The sequence below is a fragment of the Ictidomys tridecemlineatus genome, chromosome 7 (assembly GCF_052094955.1).
Source record: "Ictidomys tridecemlineatus isolate mIctTri1 chromosome 7, mIctTri1.hap1, whole genome shotgun sequence".
Lineage (NCBI taxonomy): Eukaryota > Metazoa > Chordata > Mammalia > Rodentia > Sciuridae > Ictidomys > Ictidomys tridecemlineatus.
In genome coordinates, this window is record NC_135483.1 from 75,809,060 (window position 1) to 75,829,239 (window position 20,180).

Genomic DNA, 20,180 nt, shown 5'->3' on the forward strand with positions numbered 1-20,180 from the left:
AGTCTTTAGTTTCTATGTAAAGGAACATACAGGGAAGGGTAAGTGGACCAAGGGTTGTTGGTTCCTCTAGCTCTGAGGTATAAGATTTGTCCCTGGTTCTTTGGTCCATGACCCTAGGATAATTAGGGAAAAGGACTTTGCCCCAGAATATTAGAACCAAATGAGCTCCTTGGGGAGCAGACGCCAGAGTTTAAGAGTGTTCTCAGCGGGTCAATTGTGTGCCTTCTTTAGGAGCTGGCTAACTCTGGGAGGGGCAGTTCCTCCTGGGTCAGCAAGTCCCAGGTGTCAAAGCATCACAACTACAAAAAATAAGCCGCATTGCCCTGCGTGATTGTACAGTTCTTTCTCAGCCTAAGGTCTGACCTCCAATATGTCCAGGGTCAAGCTTAGCCTCAGGACATCACAGGGAGGTGTCCGCGTCCTCCTGGCCTCCACGCATTGTGAGAACACGTACTCTGTAGTGTTGTCTTAGGACATCCTGTCACAGCTAAGAGCCCTGAGCAAAGGCAATCCTCAGTATATCAGCCCATCCCTGTCCTACTATGAACCAGGTCTCTACAGGTAAATAAAGGCTGCCACCTTCCAAGCTACAAAGATGTAACCTACTGTTTGAATCTCTTTATTGAGACACCTCTTGGGCCATACAAACTGGAAGAATAGGGACACCTTAGCATTCCCTTCCTTAATATTAAAAGTTAGCAAGTCACTAATCTAACCAAATGAGTCCTGTGCTGCTGAGTTAGCAATTCCTTAGACTGATTTTCTGATGATTCAGTCAGCCATACTCCTCTCCCTCCTGCCCTCCCTGGTACTAGACATTGAACACAAGGACACTCTACCACTGGGCTACATCCCCAGCTCTTTTATTATTAATTTCTTTATGCTGAAACAGGGTCTCACTAAGTTCTTAGGGCTGGTCTCAAACTTAGGTTCCTCCTGCCTTAGCTTCCCTAGTAACTGGGGTTACAGGCAGGTGCCACTCAGCAATACTTTCTCCAATACCACATGGCAGTGGATGGTGGTTAGAGAAAGAATCAATATAGCATCACTTAGGAACTAAAAAAGACCACAGGCAGAACTTCAAATTGGGGAAAAGGTGGAAAGAGCTATTTGGCAAATACTGTTCTCCAAACACTCCTCCAGGGGAAGCACTTGAATGTGGAAGGAAGGTGATGAACTTTTCAGTTTAAATTAAATATGAGCTGAATAGAGTAGTTTAAGTCTATGGTTAAATATAACTTGGAGTTCAAAGCAGTTAACATGATAAATATTGCTAGATTTAATTTTTGAAGTTCTGGTGTTCTTATTTTTTTTTTCAACTAAATATATCTGGGGAGGGAGCATAGTGGATTATGTAACAAGTCATTTAATTGCAAAATTAAGAAATGAACATGTTGATTTTTTGTATGTTTATGGTAAAATTATTCTTCTCTTTAATGTGCTATTTTGTGATTAGTTCTTGCCATGCATGAAAATGTGCTCAAGTGTCCCACCCCTGGATGCACAGGAAGGGGTCATGTGAACAGTAATCGCAACACTCACAGGAGGTAATTCTGATGATTTGCTAATGATTTTACATTTTAAAAAATTGAAGCTTTCCACCAATCAAATTATGGGCTGTGTGTTATGAAAATCACTGCATCACTATCAAATATGTTGCCGCTTGAAATAGATAATAGTCTCAACTTTTGCAGAGTCAAAAAGAAAGAAAAATCACCGCATAATTTCCTTTCATAGAAGTTTTTATATTAGCAGCCAATTTCAAAAATGAAAAACTGTTAAATTTGAAGATGCTGGGGTTACATGTTCATTTAGTCAAACAAATAGAATATATTCTCTTCTACGCTGAAAGCCCATCATTATAGTGTTGGTACTGAAAAGAGTTGCTTATAGGTTATCTTGGATCCCACCATAGGCATTAAAAAAGAATCAAAAGGGCTTCCACATACAGTGGTTTAACTGTTAACCAGGCAATGAGGTAACATACTTCCATTGAGACTGCAACTAAAATAGAACATTTATGTGCATTTATATACAAATGCATTATGTGTGTGTATATTTGCATATGAAAATGTTGATTGTTTTGTGTGTGCGTTTTATGTGTGGACTGTGATTACGAGGTACTATTGAATTATAAGCACATGGCCAAGAAAACTTCAATTTAAACTATAAGATTCAATCCCTCAAATTTGCTAAATATCCTAAGATAAATTATAGAGTTACCATGCTAATATCTATAGTTAGACCCATTGCATTTGGAATGAGCACAGACTGCTGAAAATATTAAAAGTTTCAGAATAATTTAATTATTTTTCCCTTATGTAATATTTTGATTTTTTAAAATGAGCTTGTTACCTTGCACCACTGAGATGAGGTTGGGGGACAAGTATTGACAATATAGTTTGAAAACCACTTTGGGATCTTTTCATATGAGAATAGTGCTAAGTGAACTATTAATATGACTTAACATTTAGTGTGTGCCAAGTATGCTGTGAGGCACATGCCAAAGCAAATCATACTATCATTTTAACTCACATCCTCCCGCTTTTCTTTTTTGAAACAGTCTTTCTGGTTGTCCAATTGCTGCAGCTGAAAAATTGGCAATGTCCCAGGATAAAAATCAGCTTGATTCTTCCCAAACTGGGCCGTGTTCTGACCAGGCACACAGGTAGGAGCTCCCAGGAAGTTCCTGATATTCTGTTCATGCCAGGATCCAGCTCAGCAGGACCTCATGTCCCTTATGTGTCACTTCATTGTGGCCTGACCTGCATTTTCAGCCACCAGTGGACCTGTGTGGGCAGCTCATTGGAAAGGCTGGTCTAGAGAATGATACTTTCTCTCTTAAGTGAGCTAAGAGACCCTCCAGAAGTTTAACTTGAAATTGGTCTCTTTGCTAAGGCAACACAATATGGGTAGAGTCTAAAAGGAATAAAGCCTTCAATAACATACAATGATCAAAATTCTGATTCATTAATGTAATACATCCCTCACGTCAGGTAAGCTTCCCTTTGTGATTGACTTCACCTTCTCTGCCTGGAGAAAATACATCATAAACTTCTAATATCCCCTCAAAATATGTGATATTATATGTTTATCCTTGAGCTCCCCATATACATGTAGTTTTTAGAGCAAAATTTTATTCTATGATGGATAGCTATTAATAAAATAACTTCCATTTGTCCTTGTAGCTCCCATATTCTTTGTATCTATTAGTTTGGAAGATCTTATACCTAAATAATAAAGTATGTACGTTGAAGTTTAATGTGACAGTGTATGTCTATTCTACAAAAATCAGACATGTAGGAAAAACGATTTCAGGATTGAGAGAAATGATCAGATAACTGTTGTTAATGAGGTGCTAAAATGTCAAAACAGCTCTTATGCATTTCAGTATTTTCAGGGCATAGCTTCCCTTAATATTTTGTTTCTATAGATTTAATTAAAAGAGTAAAAATTGGCATTCAAATCCCATGAATAAAAACATTTGTCAAGTGACAATCAAGAATTACTGCTTAAGGAGCAATTAGAAATCTTAAAATGGGATTCTAGGTTAGTATTACTGTATGCTTTACTTTCTCCCTAAGTAGATTATTTATCAAATAAAGAAATAACAAAAAGTACACTTTGCTCATTTCATAAAGGATTGATGTTATTTTAGATTAGAACATTTATGCAACTTTAGGACTATAAACCAAATTACATATATAATAATAAAATTCACTAATCCTGCAAATATGTGTATGTAGAAGCTAAAATTTCCTTTATCTAATCCAAAACCCATCATTGAAACTAAAGCCTCACAATTTTTTTGGGAACTCAAAATTTGGGAATCAAGTCTTCTGGTGTCTACACTGTCCCATAGGCAGCAGGCATGATCATAACAATTAAATAATTAAAATTGTTAATTATTAGCAATGAATGATCATAACTATTCATTGCTAATAATTAACAATTTTAATAAGCAAAATGTATACACCAGTGCCTTAACACATACTTTAGTTGTGTAGTCACATGTCACTTTTCTCTGCAGAACTTAAAGTGCCAACAACATGTTACTCATGACATCTTCATGAGGTAAATGGAGACTGCATATTCTTATCTTGCCAGTGGAAGACTGGGACATTAAATATGTAGTAGAAATCATAACCAGGCAGAGTCCAGAACATCCGTCCATCTCTTGCTCTGTGTCCAGAGTACTCTGCCTTCTTGTGTTGTGACCACTTTCTTGTCATTGTGCAGTGTCTCTGTGGGTGCCTACGCGCAGTGACACTTCTATCTTGGAAATTCTGACACTCATACGCTCGTGATAATCTCATTTTATTTTGAACTACTTCCCCACTCTCTTCAGGACAAGCTTGGTGAAGCAAATTGAGTTCAATTTCCGATCACAAGCCATCACTTCTCCCAGAGCCACAGTATCGAAAGAACAAGAGAAGTTTGGAAAAGTGCCATTTGATTATGCCAGTTTTGATGCCCAAGTCTTCGGTAAACGTCCCCTTGTACAAACAGGGCAAGGACGAAAAACTCCACCATTTCCTGAATGTAAGCTTCAAATTTAAATTCCAATACTCATTCCCCTCAAATGCATCTTGTGTAAATGTGTGATGTTGAGGGAGGCTGCTCAAGTATATACTGTACTACTTAAAGCTGACAGGAAAAAAAATAGATTGTGCAGTAAAATAAAATAATTGATCAGTGTTACTGCTTTTATCCTGCAGTTACACTAAATGTGATGAATAGTTAATGAGTTAATTATTCTACAACTACTCAGCCATTGTTGCATCCAAATACGGTAATTTTAAAGAAACATTTAATTCACATTTAGGATTAGGATTAAAATTATATTTAAAAATGCAATGGCTATTGTGATACATTATTTTTATTCATGTTGAAATCATGGAAATTATCAGATAAAATATTGAAATGCTACTCAATATATTATTTAGGTCAGCAAAAGCATTCAGGCTGAAGATGGGGTTGGGAAAGGTAAAAGATATAAGAAGAAATTCAATTCAGGAATCGAGATTTTTATCAGGAAAAAAAATGTGTGTGCCTCTCACAGCATGTTACTCACAAATTTAAGAATTAATATACAAATATTTTAAATAAACTAATACTCTACTTCTGCCAGATTCATTGGAAGATATAATGTATAAAACTTGGTGGTTTGGGATTTTTTTTTGTTTGCTTTTGGGGTATCAGGGATTGAACTCAGGGGCACTCAACCACTGAGCCACATCCCTAGCCCTATTTTGTATTTTATTTAGAGACAGGGTCTCACTGAGTTGTTTAGCGCCTCACCACTGCTGAGGCTGGCTTTGAACTCTCAATCCTTCTAGCTCAGCCTCCCAAGCCACTGAGATTACAGGTGTGCCACCATATCCGGCAAAAACTTGATGTTTTTACTTACCTATTTCTTCAGGTTGTTTGGAGTACCTAAATATTCTGATAAAAAGATGAGAAAATAAATATTGAGAACAAATATAGAAAATGATTCCTGCATTAGGTAGCTTAACTTCCATTAAGGAAGAAGCTTGGAGTCCTTCATAGACCATGATTTTTTTTTACAGCAATACAAACCCCTGAAATCCATTAGATCTTGCACCTAGACTGAGTTTAAAACCAACAGTAAGGCTAGAGATGCAATTTGGAGGTAAAACCCTTGCCTAGCATGTTCAAAATTCTTTGTCTGACGCCAGCACCGTAAATAATAAAACCTAGCAGTATATAAACAGATTTGAAAGGACTTTACCCATTGATAAAAAGTACACTTTATTCCAAAAGATATTTTGTCTATTCTTACCAAAAAATAGGTCCCAGCAAACTTAAATAACCAATGATAACTTGTTAGATTCAGGGGAAAAAATGTTATACACACAAACAATGTTTTATATCTATCTGTATAATTTTATTTTTTGTGCACGTAATATCTACACAAACACATATGTTTAATGCACATACAGCCATTTAATAAGAGCATTCTATACACTCACACAATATGGATATTGATTTTTAAAATGGCAAAGCATTCAAAGACATTTTTATATTCTTGTAATTATAGGAGTAACATTTGGTAATATTTTAAATTTTGTCTTATGAAAAACAATCAAATATTTAAAATATTAAATACTTAATGAAAAATAAACAGGTGAACACTTTTGTATCGGCTCTCATTAAATCTTGGGTGTTTTTCCCATTACCTTGAGTAATATTTACAGACACCCCACAGTCATGAGAAATATGTGTAATTCTATCTCTCAGTAATGCCTTGCTACTCAGAACAGAAAAATAAAATAGAAACTCGGTCTTGATAACCAAATTGCCTTTCTGTTCACCTTGAGAACATTTCCTCCCTGTCCTTTGCTTATCTCACTCTCCCTGAATATGCAAAACGCCAGCTCATTAAAGACTCCACCATCTATTTAGTTTCTTCTATTTGGATGAAGAACACTTTCTACTAGTTCAAGTATGGAACAAACCTTTGTGTCAACAAATAAAAATACAATTACGTATCTAAATATAAATTGTCATTGTGAAAACAAATATTGAAAGGATGTATTTTTTTCTGTACTGGAATTATGGGCCCTATACATACATAATTTTTAGATATACATGCCTTAAGCTCTCTGTAGTCCCTGATAGGTTTTGCTTATAGGGTTTTGAGCTTCATTTTTTGCCACAAATGTTGCCAGTGCACCTGCCCCATAACATTAGTCATAGAGTTTTTGTCATAAGAAGTGTCAATACAAAAAATATTAAGAGAATAGGCATTCTGTCCCAGCAATCACATCATTTGATCTGTGAACCTCCATGAAAACCCATCTGAATAACCTTCATTTAACATACCAATGGATAATGGCTCATACGTTAATTTATTCTTCACATATTTTAATGCAAGAAGTTATATCTTTAAAAAACAAATCTATTTAATGACTAAAACCACGTACATGCAATTGCTAATCAAATCTCTCTTCAACAGCAAAGCATTTTTCAAATCCAGTCAAATTTCCTAATCGACTGCCTAGTGCAGGCGCCCACACACAGAGCGCGAGCCGTGCCAGCTCTTATAGCTACGGTCAATGTAGTGAAGACACCCACATAGCAGCAGCTGCTGCTATCCTGAACCTTTCCACCCGCTGCAGGGAAGCCGCAGACATCCTCTCCAACAAACCACAGAGTCTGCATGCCAAGGTAGGCCAGTCCAAGAGCCCGGAGGGTGGGCCAGCGACAGAACCGTGAGAATAAACTGCCTTTCATGTTCCTAACCACATTTGCCACCACTCAGCTCCTCCACCCTAAAGCCATCCCCTCCCTGTCTTAGGAAGAGGAACATTGACAGTGGATGAAGTTGGTGGGTCCAAAGAAAGAAAGTGTGCCTCCCTTGGCTGGTGGCTCTTCTGGAAAATGGGGGACCATAGTTTAGGGAGAAGTGAGTTATGGAGACTGGTCGGGGAGAATTTACAGATTTCAAAGATATTTTTGTTAAGGGGATTTGATCGAATAAGAAAAGAGGATTGATATTAAAATAAATCTTGATCATAGAAGCTTTTGCTGCATGCAAATCAAAGATGATAAGAAATGTTTGATTAAACAGCAACTGGCAAAACATTTGCAAAACTGACCCATGAAATTTTATTATTGCACATGTTACTGTCTCATAACATAATATAGTCTAGGTTGCCGGAGCATTCTTAGAAGACACATGGGAACTCCTGAGTATATTAAATCAGCAGGGAGGTTTGAGAACTTGTAACACTCTAATCCAAAATCAAATATTGTGATCTTTATGAAAACACTACATTTCTGAAGCCCATGAAATATGAATCACATTTTTTTCTACAGCTTCTCCTTTCCACATATGAGAAGTACATGGGTATGCTCATAACCTGACTAATACATACACAGAACCTTTATGCCTGGCCTTTTGCCAGTGAGGGACTTTGCAAGTGCCCCAATGATCCACAAGAGGAGGTTGTAGGGACTCAAGCCACTTCCTCCTACTGAAGCCAGTAACTCCTATTTACACAAAGCACTTCAATTAAAAGAAATTATTTCCCAACCTAGATGGCTGAAGCCAGCTGAAATAAAGTGTGCAGGCTTACTTGATAACAGCTTTTACCTTTGCTGTAAGTGGAAGATTCCCTAGGTTAAACTGAAACCCTGAAACCCAGGCAATTAAAGCCTGTACCCTTTTTTCCCCTTTAAGAACAGCCTCTCCGGAGTGGTCAGCTGCTCGCCTGTGCTGTGCCAGGCCTTCAGGAGAGCAGGTAGTGCAGTGCCACCGAGCATTTGACAGAAGAATCAGAATTAGCTTCTGGACAAAACTGAGCCAAGTAAACCCCAGGAAGAGTTGGTGGCCAAAAAGCACTCAAAAACAATTTTTAAACAAATGAGGTTCTTAAACAAAGAAAATCACATTCTCTAAAAATATAAAGAAAATACCTGACTGTCTGAATTTAAAGGAATCCCAGCCACAAACTATTGTCATAGGCAAATTATTTGGAGGATTTTAAAATGCAACTTTATTTTTAAATACACATTTTAGAGTAAGTAAATTTCTTTTTAAAGGTATATTCTAATAGTGATCTGGTCGCAGAAATACTAACATAGCTTCCTTGCTAGTGCTTTATTTCTTGGTGGTTTAAGCTGTCCTGTGAAAATAAGACTACTGGTATTATAATTATTAATGTCACTTAAAGTACTCAAGTAATAGTGCTGGGATGCATGCTTTCCCTCTGCACATGTAAATGTTTTTATGCTCCTCAGAATTCTGTCTTTCACCTTAAGATTCTTAGTGTTCCATCAAATTGCTCACATCAAACAATGTAACAAAGATGGCAAACATTTGAATGGTTTTTTTTCCTTATTAGTGTATATTCTCTTTTAAAAACACATTTCTGATCAGAAGACTGACTTTAATTGGCACAGTTTAAATAGTCTATTTCAAATGTATATTCTTCCACCCCATGTGCCAAGGCAGTTCTATGGAGTGGATTGGGTTTGCCTGGGGTAATTGGGACTCCACTGTAGGCCTCAGCCTCCCGCTACCAACTCAGCCAAGTCTGCAGAGACCAAACCATTGATGTGATGCTGAGGAGGGAAGAAACAGAAAGTGCTGAAAGATGTTTTAAAGGAGTTGATCTGTCAGGAGTTTTAAAAGCCATTTTCTTATGAACATTATCTCCTTGGACATAGTGATTGTTAAAATAGAATAAATATGGCACCCTGCAACGTCACTGTGCAGAATCCTGCCAACATGTACATTCACACACAACTCGTAACAATTTGTAGAATCCTGCCCTTGTTGGATCCTATTTTCTGAATACAGAAGAATATCTCACCAATTCCTGAAACAACAAAAAAAATATTTCTTCTAGTGAAAGTGAGAAAAAGCCAAGGCAATTAACTCTGAAAAATGGCCTCTGAGCAAACAGTGCCTACGTGGGTCCTTCCTGTTGTTAGTGTCGCACTTTACTCTGAGCCTTTTCCTAAAGCAGGGTTGAGTATAGTCTTCCTCTCCACGTTGAATGCTAGCCTGATTCTCCTTCTATTAGATTTGATTTTCCTCCTTGGCAGATTGCTAGTATGATTATCTCTGATAGCCCAGATAAACAGATCTCTTGATCTCTTATTTCTTACTTAACAGTGAGAATGTAGAAATATACAGCTTTTCCTTATACTTCTGTAATGGAGCATTCTTGGTATATTAGAGAGACATCCTGGCAGAGAACCCATAGTTATACTCTCCAGAAGGTCTCTAAGTGCTAGACTGTCCTAGTCAAAGGGTAGATTAAGCCACAGACCTTACCTTCAAGGAACTTACAGACAAGCAGGATAAAAAAAATGACCCTCTGGGCCTGGGCATGTACCTTAGTGGTAGAGCACTTGCCTAGCATATAAAAGCCCCTGGGTTCAATTCCCAGTACCCCCCCCAACACACTCTTCAGAAAAAGTGACCTTCTGGTTATGGTACCTGACTTGCATTGTTTTAGATAAAGCATAGAGTTTGAAGAGATGAGATCAATTATTAATTTGATCATAACTTGGATGATAACTGATTTCTTATTTTCCCTTTGTTCCCATTTGTTCCTTACTTTTATGCAATGAATATCTCCCTTCGGTTGTTTAACACACCCAATAGGAGAATGAATTAAAGATAAGACTGTCACTTATTGGCACAACCTTTTAAAATCAAGTCAAATGCCACTAACTTAAAATTTGCCTGCGTGCCCACTTGGTGGGGCTAATACAGATTTTTTTTTCATGTCCTATGTGAGCACACAACTGACTCCCAAGGTTAGTGGGACATCTGAATGGGTAATTTGCAAAATCCCCACCCTTAAGGAAAATCAAGGGAACACAGGTTGTTTTCAGAGGGACAATAAAATTTTAGAGTTCCTGAATGGCCTAAAAATAATGGAAGATGATACAGATAAACTAAAATACACTTTTTCTCAGATATTTTCTTAGCCTCATACACTAAGACACTTTGCTTCTCTGTCCCTTCCCAGCACTGAAGGCGCATACTTGTGTATGTTGTTGTTCATTCACCCAGCTAGTCTCCACCAAGCTCAGGCGCCCATTATGCTCAATGTGGAGAACACCAATACTTGTCAGTCATTGCTGGACACTGCCCAAACAGAACCCTTTGCCTCCTGAAAGTAGAAGATTTTTAAAGGAATTATTTATCTGTTAAAATGCCATCTGGCCTATGCATAATATATTGGTACCACCAAAATTGCCTGTGTGTGGTTTAAGTATCTTTTTAAGGAATCGGGTCAGTAGAAAACAATTAGTACTTTCCAGTCTTAGAGGAATATCATAAAGGTTAAAGGTAATTCTGTGTGACATATAGTAGTCTCATTGGTTCTAAGATATCTATCATGTTCTACATTTTACTTTGGAATTAATATGAGTCATGAAACATAAATGAGCCATGGCTTCCAATACCTCCCCTTGGTCTTGATACTGTGACTCCTGGCAAGAGCAGAGCACCTGGTACCTACAGGCAGGGAGTGAGCCTCATGGGTTTGCTGAGCACTTTCCTCCAGTGCCCCATGAGAGCCTGTGCCAGCCTGAGTCAAATCCGCTTCCCATTTTCCTTCCTTCCTCCCACCCTGATCGACAGAGGTAGGAACACGCTTCACAGTCTATCTTTATCCTCATCTCTGCTGCTTGCCAAGCATTCTGTTGTTTGTTTTGGTGTTTTCCCCACCTGTTTAGACAAAATGACATATGCACAGTGTGCCTTAAAAGAAAACAAAAAATTGACACTTGCTTGAAATGTTTAAAGTTCAAAGTCTGTTTTGTGCTTGAACAAGGCCTTGAAACGACATGATGTCGCAGCACCATTCCTGCTGCCTCTTAACAGGAATAGCCTAGTGGGCCTTGGATGATTACAATCCAAACACAGTCTTCTCCAGTAACTTGAACATCAGGACAGATTGAACCATACATCGTGAGTGAAATGTGATAAGGGTCTTGGCCCAGGGAGCAAAAGGACTATTCCTGTAAGTGCAGGAAAACTAGATACTTAATAACCTAGGGGTATGTCTCTTTTGATGTTCAAAAACCCTTATTAGCATCATTTATAGAACACCTACTATATGCCAGGCACCATACATAAACACTTTGCCCATATGAATCCATTTTAATCCTAATATTCTAGAAGTGAAGTAGCTAATATTCTCCAGCTTTGAAGAGGAAGAAACAGTACTGTAAAGATACTAGATGATTTTCTCTGACTGGCACAGCTACAATTGTTGGAATTAAAATTTGAATTCTCATCCATGTGACTTCTTTTTTTAAAAGACCTTATGTTATATAGACTGTCGGTCCCCCAAGAGTTTAATACTATGATTTCAAATGCCAGACAAAGATTTTCGGGAAGTGGCTGTAAATTTTATTTAAATTTTACACTATACATTAGTCATTTCTTCTCTACACTCCATCATTCTGTTTCGTTAAATATATTACACAAGCTTATAAGCTAAGAGTCTTAAGGCTTGATTGTCATTGAGTAAGAATAAAATATTTCCATTTCATTTACTTATTAATAACCTGCCTACTTCAAAAACATACTGAAGATAGCTTTCAATACAGAGAGGGTACTCCCCAGATAAAAAGAACAGAAGCAAGAATGAAAGAACAGAGGCTGTGAGAGAAAGCCAGGGGTGAATTGCAGCAGAAACCTAAGTGGAATGACACTTAGGTTGCACTTCCTTCCTGCCAAGTCAAAAGATGGCAGGTGATCTCTCGTGGGTTAATAGAGAGTTTGAAAAAGAAGGAAAGCAATATGTCTTATTTTATCAATGTTGTGAAAATTAGGAATTTTCATAATCAGAATATTTAGGTAAAATGATAAAGTTTTCACATCAGCAACATATTTAAATATACGATTTTTATTCTAATTAGTTCTACATGACAATAGAATGCATTTTGACACACCATGCATAAGAGGAGCATAACTTCTCATTCGTCTGGGTACATGATATAGAATCACACAGGTCATGTAATCATACATGTACATAGGATAATAACGTCCAGTTCATTCTATTTTCATTCCTACCCCTATTAAATGTATAATTTTTAATTGTCAAAACAAGATAATATTATCATTTGCTTGGAAAATAATGAAGGAAAACAGCTGTAAGCCTATTCTCTAAATACAAGTATGGTAATTTATGTGTTTTCCCTCTTAGTCTTCAAAAACAAATTATCTCTTTTCCCTAGTTGTAAGCATAGCAGGAATGTCATGCTCTTTCCTATTTTCAATGATATGAAGATTTTCCATATCACTTGTTACTCAGACCTCATAATTAACATTTTACTGACCATATAATGTGTACCATTTCATTAACCATTTTTCTGTTGTTGGATAGTGATGTCAGTGCTTATTTTGTGGTACAAATAAAGATTATAATCACTAATTCTTTCAACTTTCAATTTAATAATAATATTTACATATAATTATCAAATTATCTCTCACTAGAAATCTATAGGCACAAAACAAGCCCCTTCAAGGGAGAAACAATCTATTTCTCAAGTTTATTTTTTCTCCAAAATATAGCATCTTAAACACAATAAAATGCTTTCTCAGTAATTCATTGAATACATAAAAGGTAGGTAGTATCACTCAAAAATGGCTGAAATAGATGGACCTTGATGATTTGCCCAGGATGGAAAGTATACCCTAGCCTCAAAAAAACTTAAAACATACGTTAAATTCTTAATATAAGGATCCCAAATATCACTGAAGAATCAAAATGTCAGAAGGGGTGGGAGGGACAGGACCATATGAGCTGTCACTGTAGCCTCTTCCCTCCACTGGCCTCTCCTACCTTCCCCCCACTTTTGTGTTGCCATTTAGAGTTTCAAGCCCAGAGAAGTGATGCCTATTGATATTGCTCTGAATAAAAAACCATGCTATAAATGTGCGATCTCCCATCTATGGGCAGAAAGGGACCCTTAGCTGTTACTGTGTGTAATTGTTGAATGCATCTGTGTGCTTACTTAGAGCCCATCTGTACCCGGCTCCCCAACATGCAGCTCACTCTCTGAGTCAAGTCAGGTGCTCAGAGCAGCCGGCTAGGGCATGGGTCTACAAAAGCACCTCTTTTAAACATTAGGAGGGATTCTATTTTTCACTCAAGCCCTGATTACTCAAGATGTATAATCATAACAACTCCTAGAATTTCTCATATTTTAAAAAAAATTTTACTATTTGGAATTCTTTTTCTGTAAAAACTAAAATATATATGAGTGTTGTCTTGAAATAGTTGTATTTTTCAGAGAGATTGAATCTGCACTATTTATGGGTTTTGCACTATAAAACTCTGCAGCCCAGTCACATGGCTTCTTTTTCCTAAGCCATCTGTCACAGAGGTCTGGAATTTTATGTGAATGTTGGTTGTGCAGTCTTAACCCAAGTTTTTTTTTTAATTTTTTTATGAAAAATGTCAGCAACTACAATATTTAGCATTTTACTTTACGTTGGCCATTAAACTTGATTACTATAGCTCTCTTTCATTGCTATAGTTACATATCAGCTATAAAGCCAAAAATTGTTTTGATGCGTTTCTGGCAGAATACATTGTGAGATCATGGAAGGGAGAGAGCACATGGCACTGATATGGTTAATATCTTGGATTTTTGTAACTAAGGTTTATTAATGCTGGTATAAAAACATATTTGATATGATACAGATGGCATAAGATGTTGTGGTTACTACGTTATTATCCAGGATAAGCTGTACTGTCAAATTCAGGGCTTAAAACTATCACAGGAGATTAAACTGTTTACTAAAAAGGGACAGAAAGATATAGCCAAAGCATCTTAGTACAACATATTAGAAGTGTATTTACCTCCTACAAATATAATGCACCATATCTAGCTAGTAGAATGAGAGATTGAAAATATGAACTTTGTGCATAAAACAAGCAAATAGAAGAGGTGCTTTTATTTTTTTTTAATCAGGCATAAATGACAAGTCAGACTAAGTGCTGCCCAGGACTCAGTGGCAAATGCTCAGAGGACAGAGGGTAGAAGTAGGCAGAAATTAAAATACAACCCCCGGAAAGTTAACTGTTGACCGTGGGCATTAGGGATCTTGCTAATATGTTCAGGACTTTTGCTTTACCAACCAAAAGGAAAGAGTAAAGAAACTGTCAAGAAGTTAATTGTGAATTGATAGATGATGTTGAATGTACCAGAAAGGTGTTATTTGACCTATTTGGAAAAATGACAAGCATATTCTTCCAGCTTTGTGGAGTTACTGCATGGCAATGTTTGCAATTCCTGACTCTATACAAGCCACCCTGTGGTGTGAATCTTGAAGCAGATCCAGAACACATGAGCAGTTTATTGGGACTTGAGCCAAATACAGAATGCAATACTGTTTCTTAAAAAATTAAAAATTGAAAAAGCTTGGCAAAAGGTATCACAAGGAGCAACATTAGTTTTAAGTCTCACGCTAAGCATCTGCAAAATAAACATTTTTTTCCTGAAGTTATCATTATTAAACCCCAAATAGTCACACCATCAGCTGCTACCTGAGGGCCCCTGAGTGTGAAGTCTGGTTGCACTGTCTGCCTCTCTCTTCTCACCCACCATGATTTAACAAAGCTTTCCAGTTCAAATAACCTAGGGTGAAACATTGCTTTCATATTTATATGATATTCCAATAAAGATTCTCTTCCAGCTGGTTATGTTTGCATATTTCTCATGTTACTTTAATATTGTGATGGGGGAGTTGGGGAGTTATATGTGCCTTTTGATGAACACAAATGTTAATGCTTTAAATGATGAATTTGGAATAATAATTCTATAAAGTAGAAAAGAAGATTTATAGCTAAACTTTAAAAATGTGTACATACACAAAACAATTTTAGCCAATATTCTTAGTATTTGGAACATCTTATTATTTATATTAAGCTTACTTTATTTAAACCCAGAAACATGAAGCTCACTAATGGAGCTGTTCTTAAAAGTCTGCCTAAGAAATGAACATTACCCAATGCAAATCAGAAAGCTTGATTTAAAAGCAAATATACTTCCATAAAAGCTTACATTTAAAATTATCCCTTAAAAGCCCCACATGGCTCAGCTATAACTGCAAACTGCTTAAATGTTTTTCTGTTTCCTGTTGTGTATCAGGGAGCCGAGATAGAAGTGGATGAAAATGGGACATTGGACTTAAGCATGAAAAAAAATCGAATCCTGGACAAGGCTGCACCCCTAACTTCCTCTAATACTACCATTCCAACACCTTCATCTTCCCCATTCAAAACAAGCAGCATTCTGGTCAATGCAGCATTCTATCAGGCTCTCTGTGACCAAGAGGGCTGGGACACTCCTATCAACTATAGCAAAACTCATGGGAAGACAGAGGAGGAGAAAGAGGTATTGTTTCAATGTGTCAATCAATAAGCTGGAGATAGATCATGACTACAGAGTATTACTAGCTTTTTTCTCCTACGTGATATTTCACATTCCTTTTTTATAGTATGGAATCCTATACCTTGTTTTAGATTGTGATTAAGTGATGACTTTAAATTTCACATGAAATTTCACTTGCCTAAAATAATATTCATTATAGTAGCTCTTATCCCCATGACGGTGACAATTTCTGCACTGCAAGATTGATTTTATTATCTGTCCCATCATAAAGGGGCAATGCCAGCTCACTAATTCTTTTTGAACCAGAAGGTTGAAGATGAAATCCAATCAGAAACAGTTTTGGAACCATGTCAAATCTGCTTCTTTGGTTTCATGAAGGAACTGTGTTGGCATGTCTATGTTTAGAGTCGTTGTTTGGAGTACTGGATCATAAATGTTGGATATATAAATTGTATCAATCCCAAAGTTGAGGAGACTTATTTGTGTATTTGGTTATCTCTGAGGTGTTTTTATCCTCAAAGCCAGAAGTTGTTACCTGGCAGAGCCAATTTAACCTTTACCTCTATAGACTGAATTGCTTAACTTGGCCTGATTCACCATGAACTACTTAGTGTCACTTAAAAGTTTGGACAGTTAGAACTCCCATTGTTTAAGCTGTCTATAATTGCAGGTGTGTACATAATGATTCCAATGAGTGATCCTATTTTGCATTTTGTCAGAAAAGTCATTGATGGGATTGTCACTTGATACGTTTAAAGGACTGAAATAGCCATTCTCTCCAGAAGTATATACCTTCTTTTTCAGCTTTCTGAGTTCACAGACTTGTGGGAGGTGGGGATCTAATATGATTTTGGCTTTAACATCTCAGAGTGTGAGTCAGTATACACAGCAGTGATCACAAGATTGGGTTGTTTCCAAATCCTCCTTCCTTTCCTTCCTTCCTCCCTCCCGCCTTCCCTTCTTTTTCTCCACACACTTTCACTGGCATCTACAAGTCCAAACAGTGAGTTGCAGCAACAGATAGATCCACTTCCATGTTGCATGTGCATCTCAGTCACACCTGTGCTCAGAATTCAATAGGAGGACTGACCCATATCCAAAAGCACTGGTAAACAGAGTAGCACAGGCAGACACCCAATATGGAGAGGACGGAACAGCTAACCCTGCATGGGGTTGTCAGAGATGGGTACCCAGAAGAAGCCCCACCATCCCTGATATCACGTGGAAAGATGAAGGGAGTCATACCACAGTGGCTTTTAATTAAAATGTGCCCTACTGACTTTCTTCACTTTATTTTGCTGGGCTTTTAAAACTTCACCTAAAGTCTGGAATCAATCTGTCACAATACAGCAAGTTGAGTACCCCTTATCTGAATTGCTTGGGACAAGAAATGTTTCAGAATTTGGAGGTTTTCAGACTTTGGAATATTTGCATAGACTATTGGTTGAACTTCCCTAATGCAAAATTTTGAAATTCAAAATGCTGCAAAATTGAAAGAAAATTTTTAAGTATCACATTGGCATTTTGGATTTGGATTTTCAGAATAGGGTTTCTCAAGCTGTATTTTAGGAAATACTTTTATTTAAATAATGTGTGATAATTCTAAAAGGTGCATCTCTTCTGTCCACCATAATAATCCATTGCCATTCAGGCTTGTGCAAAAAAAAAAACAAAAAAAAAACCTTACACTGAACTTGCATCTGTTTATAAAATCTAGAAATCTATCCCCATTCACATTACTTGGTCATGCTGCACCACTTGTCTGAAATGGAAGTCTGAAGCATGCTAGAAAGTGGGCAGGTTGCTTGGAGGTAAAGTCCTCCCAGGTCAAGATTGTTGATTTAATCCCACTACATACAAGTGTGCTTTTGCAAAGGGAGATACTCTTCAATTCACAAGACTGCTTAATCTCCAGCCAGTCAATTGCCAGTTAATCATAGCATATGGCACACACTCCCTTAAAGGCATACCTAACACTAAGCACAGGATCTGTGGTTGTGGGTTGAATAGAAGTCATTATTATCCATGAAGGATAATACTATACAAGGTAACTGTAACTGCCTCCCTGTTCTTGCATGAATTGTACAGGGTCAAAATCCCAGGGTGTTATAATCTCTGGGTGCATCTCAATGCCATGTGCAAAGTGGCACCTAGGATTTCTGTCCTTATCCATGTGACTATGTTGTCAAGGGACCTTGGTCAGTGTATTCAGCAGAAAGCTTCTGCAGTATTCAAACTCATGTCAGACAGAGATATCCAGTCCTGAGTAGTAATAAAGCAAATTTTCTTCAAGTAGATTCTCATTTTTGTGTAGAGTATCTTGTATTGTTTGGCATTGATTATAATTGTGTGCCCTTAGTCTTAGTGTCAACATTGCACCCCTTATATTCTGAATACCCCCGCTTCATTATTTCCTTGGCTATCTTTCCCATTACCCAGAAAGGCAAAAAATGAGTTTCATAACAAATATTTTATATTTACTTTCTAACTGTGTTTTTTTGCATAATTTTAAAAAACACTTTGATTCATCTTGATAACTTTAAAGATTCAATTGAAGAATGTTTATCTAATGCATATAGATTTGTGACAATATTTCATATCCCTGCAAATACACAAATATTTGAAGGAGGGGTTTTTTAAGGGTTTTTTTTTTTTTTTTGAGAATGACAGACTCTCTTCAGATTTCACAGCTGGATCTTTTACTGCTGCAATTTTCAACCTGAGTATTCTGAAATCTGGAATTTAGAACCTATGTCAAAATTCAGGGCCACTGACAGTGACAAGGAGAACACCAGAGATTCTCATTTTTGGACTCAAAGTGCTTGCTGTACGTTTGAGTTGGCAAAATATGTTTTTAGGCTGAAACCTTATTGTCCCAGCTGTCTGCACAGGGTGAGTCATTGCTTGAGAAGCTGTAGTTGATGGGGACACACACAAAGTGCTCCTGAATCATTGTTAACTCCCCAGTACAATTTCTCACCCTTGTACTTTGTTCTTTTATGTGTGCCAGGGTGATCTACTAACGGAGTATTTATCACATCCTGTTCTGAATCTTGAAAATAAAATGTGAGGCTTGATAGGTATTATTTTGAAAAGGTAGTTTGAATTCAGTGTCATCATGGAAAGGGTATCAGAAGGATACTATGTGCAACAAGAGTAAAGACAAAGAATGTTTCTATATAGTGTCTCATTATCCCAAAAATCCTGCAAGGCAGGATTGGCATCACATATTTTTAGAGGAGAAAAGTGATGCTTGGGGAGTTATAGTTGTTGGACCTTGTTATACAGAATTTAAGTATTAGGTTCAGAAGGGAAAATGGAGAGAAAGGGGGAACCGTAATGCCCCGAGACACACAGAGAGAGGAGGGGGGAGAGAAATTAAAGTTTACAAATAATGAAGAGATGGTGTGTGGCAAAGTGTGATGGAAGCCCATTGTCACTGGTATTTTTGAGGATGCAAAACCAAAGTCCTCTGACCTAGGCAGGTCTCCATGTGTGTACACAGAAACCAGTTACAGCACTGGGTCTTTCTTGTCACTTCCCAGTGAGCTCTCTTGGAATTGCTGCATGTGGCTCCGACAATACATCAAGAATGTTTGAACACCAGAATGTGGTGTGTCCTGCTCCTGTCCATCCTTCCCTTTGCCACTTTGCCACCTCCTCTGTGCCACACACAACATACACACAACATTTACATGACCAGAAATCGAGTGATTATTTCTAATTCATTGTTATCTAGTTCATATGCATAACAGTTGCTTAATTTTGGTGGTAATTTTCAGAAAATATTGTCTGTCTCTCTCAGTGAAATAGCCTGTCCAGATGCCCCCTTAAAAAAAAAATCCTGAATTTGGAAAAAACTCAAAATATCTCGAAAGGAAAGTACTGAGAAATAACTAGGGCTGTCAGTTTCATTCAACTGTCAGTTCTCCAAAGATTTCAGGGCTTAAAATGTTAAAAGTGCCAGATGCTATTATCTGTTATTCATGTTATCATTATGTTCTGGTCTTTACTGAAATCAATATAAACTTCCATCTGTACATTAAAGAATTTCATTGCATACACATACTTGAAACACACATGTACATACCATGTTCTCTCTTACACATCTTGCATGGGATAAAATTATTATTTCCAAAGTGATACTTTAAATTTTGGTTAAAAAAAATCTCATAAATGCTATCAGTGATTTTACACGGGGTGCTCTTTAGGAATCCATCCAGTATAAAGTGTTTTTGTAACATAACTAATCTAAGAATTCTTTTAGTGATGGCCACATGTAT

The 20,180-nt window shown here is 37.2% G+C and overlaps 1 protein-coding gene across 7 annotated transcripts in view; it reads left to right on the forward strand.

Annotated features, from left to right (window-relative positions):
- Positions 1–20,180, forward strand: part of LOC101965562 (ST18 C2H2C-type zinc finger transcription factor) — a 107,449-nt gene that overhangs the window by 57,631 nt on the left and 29,638 nt on the right. For all 7 annotated transcript variants that reach the window (XM_078017177.1, XM_078017176.1, XM_078017180.1 and 4 more), the window contains 5 exons: positions 1,457–1,547; positions 2,564–2,668; positions 4,349–4,542; positions 6,980–7,191; positions 15,655–15,900. In XM_078017177.1, coding sequence (XP_077873303.1) covers positions 1,457–1,547; positions 2,564–2,668; positions 4,349–4,542; positions 6,980–7,191; positions 15,655–15,900 — 848 coding nt within the window. The remainder of the gene's footprint in view (positions 1–1,456; positions 1,548–2,563; positions 2,669–4,348; positions 4,543–6,979; positions 7,192–15,654; positions 15,901–20,180) is intronic.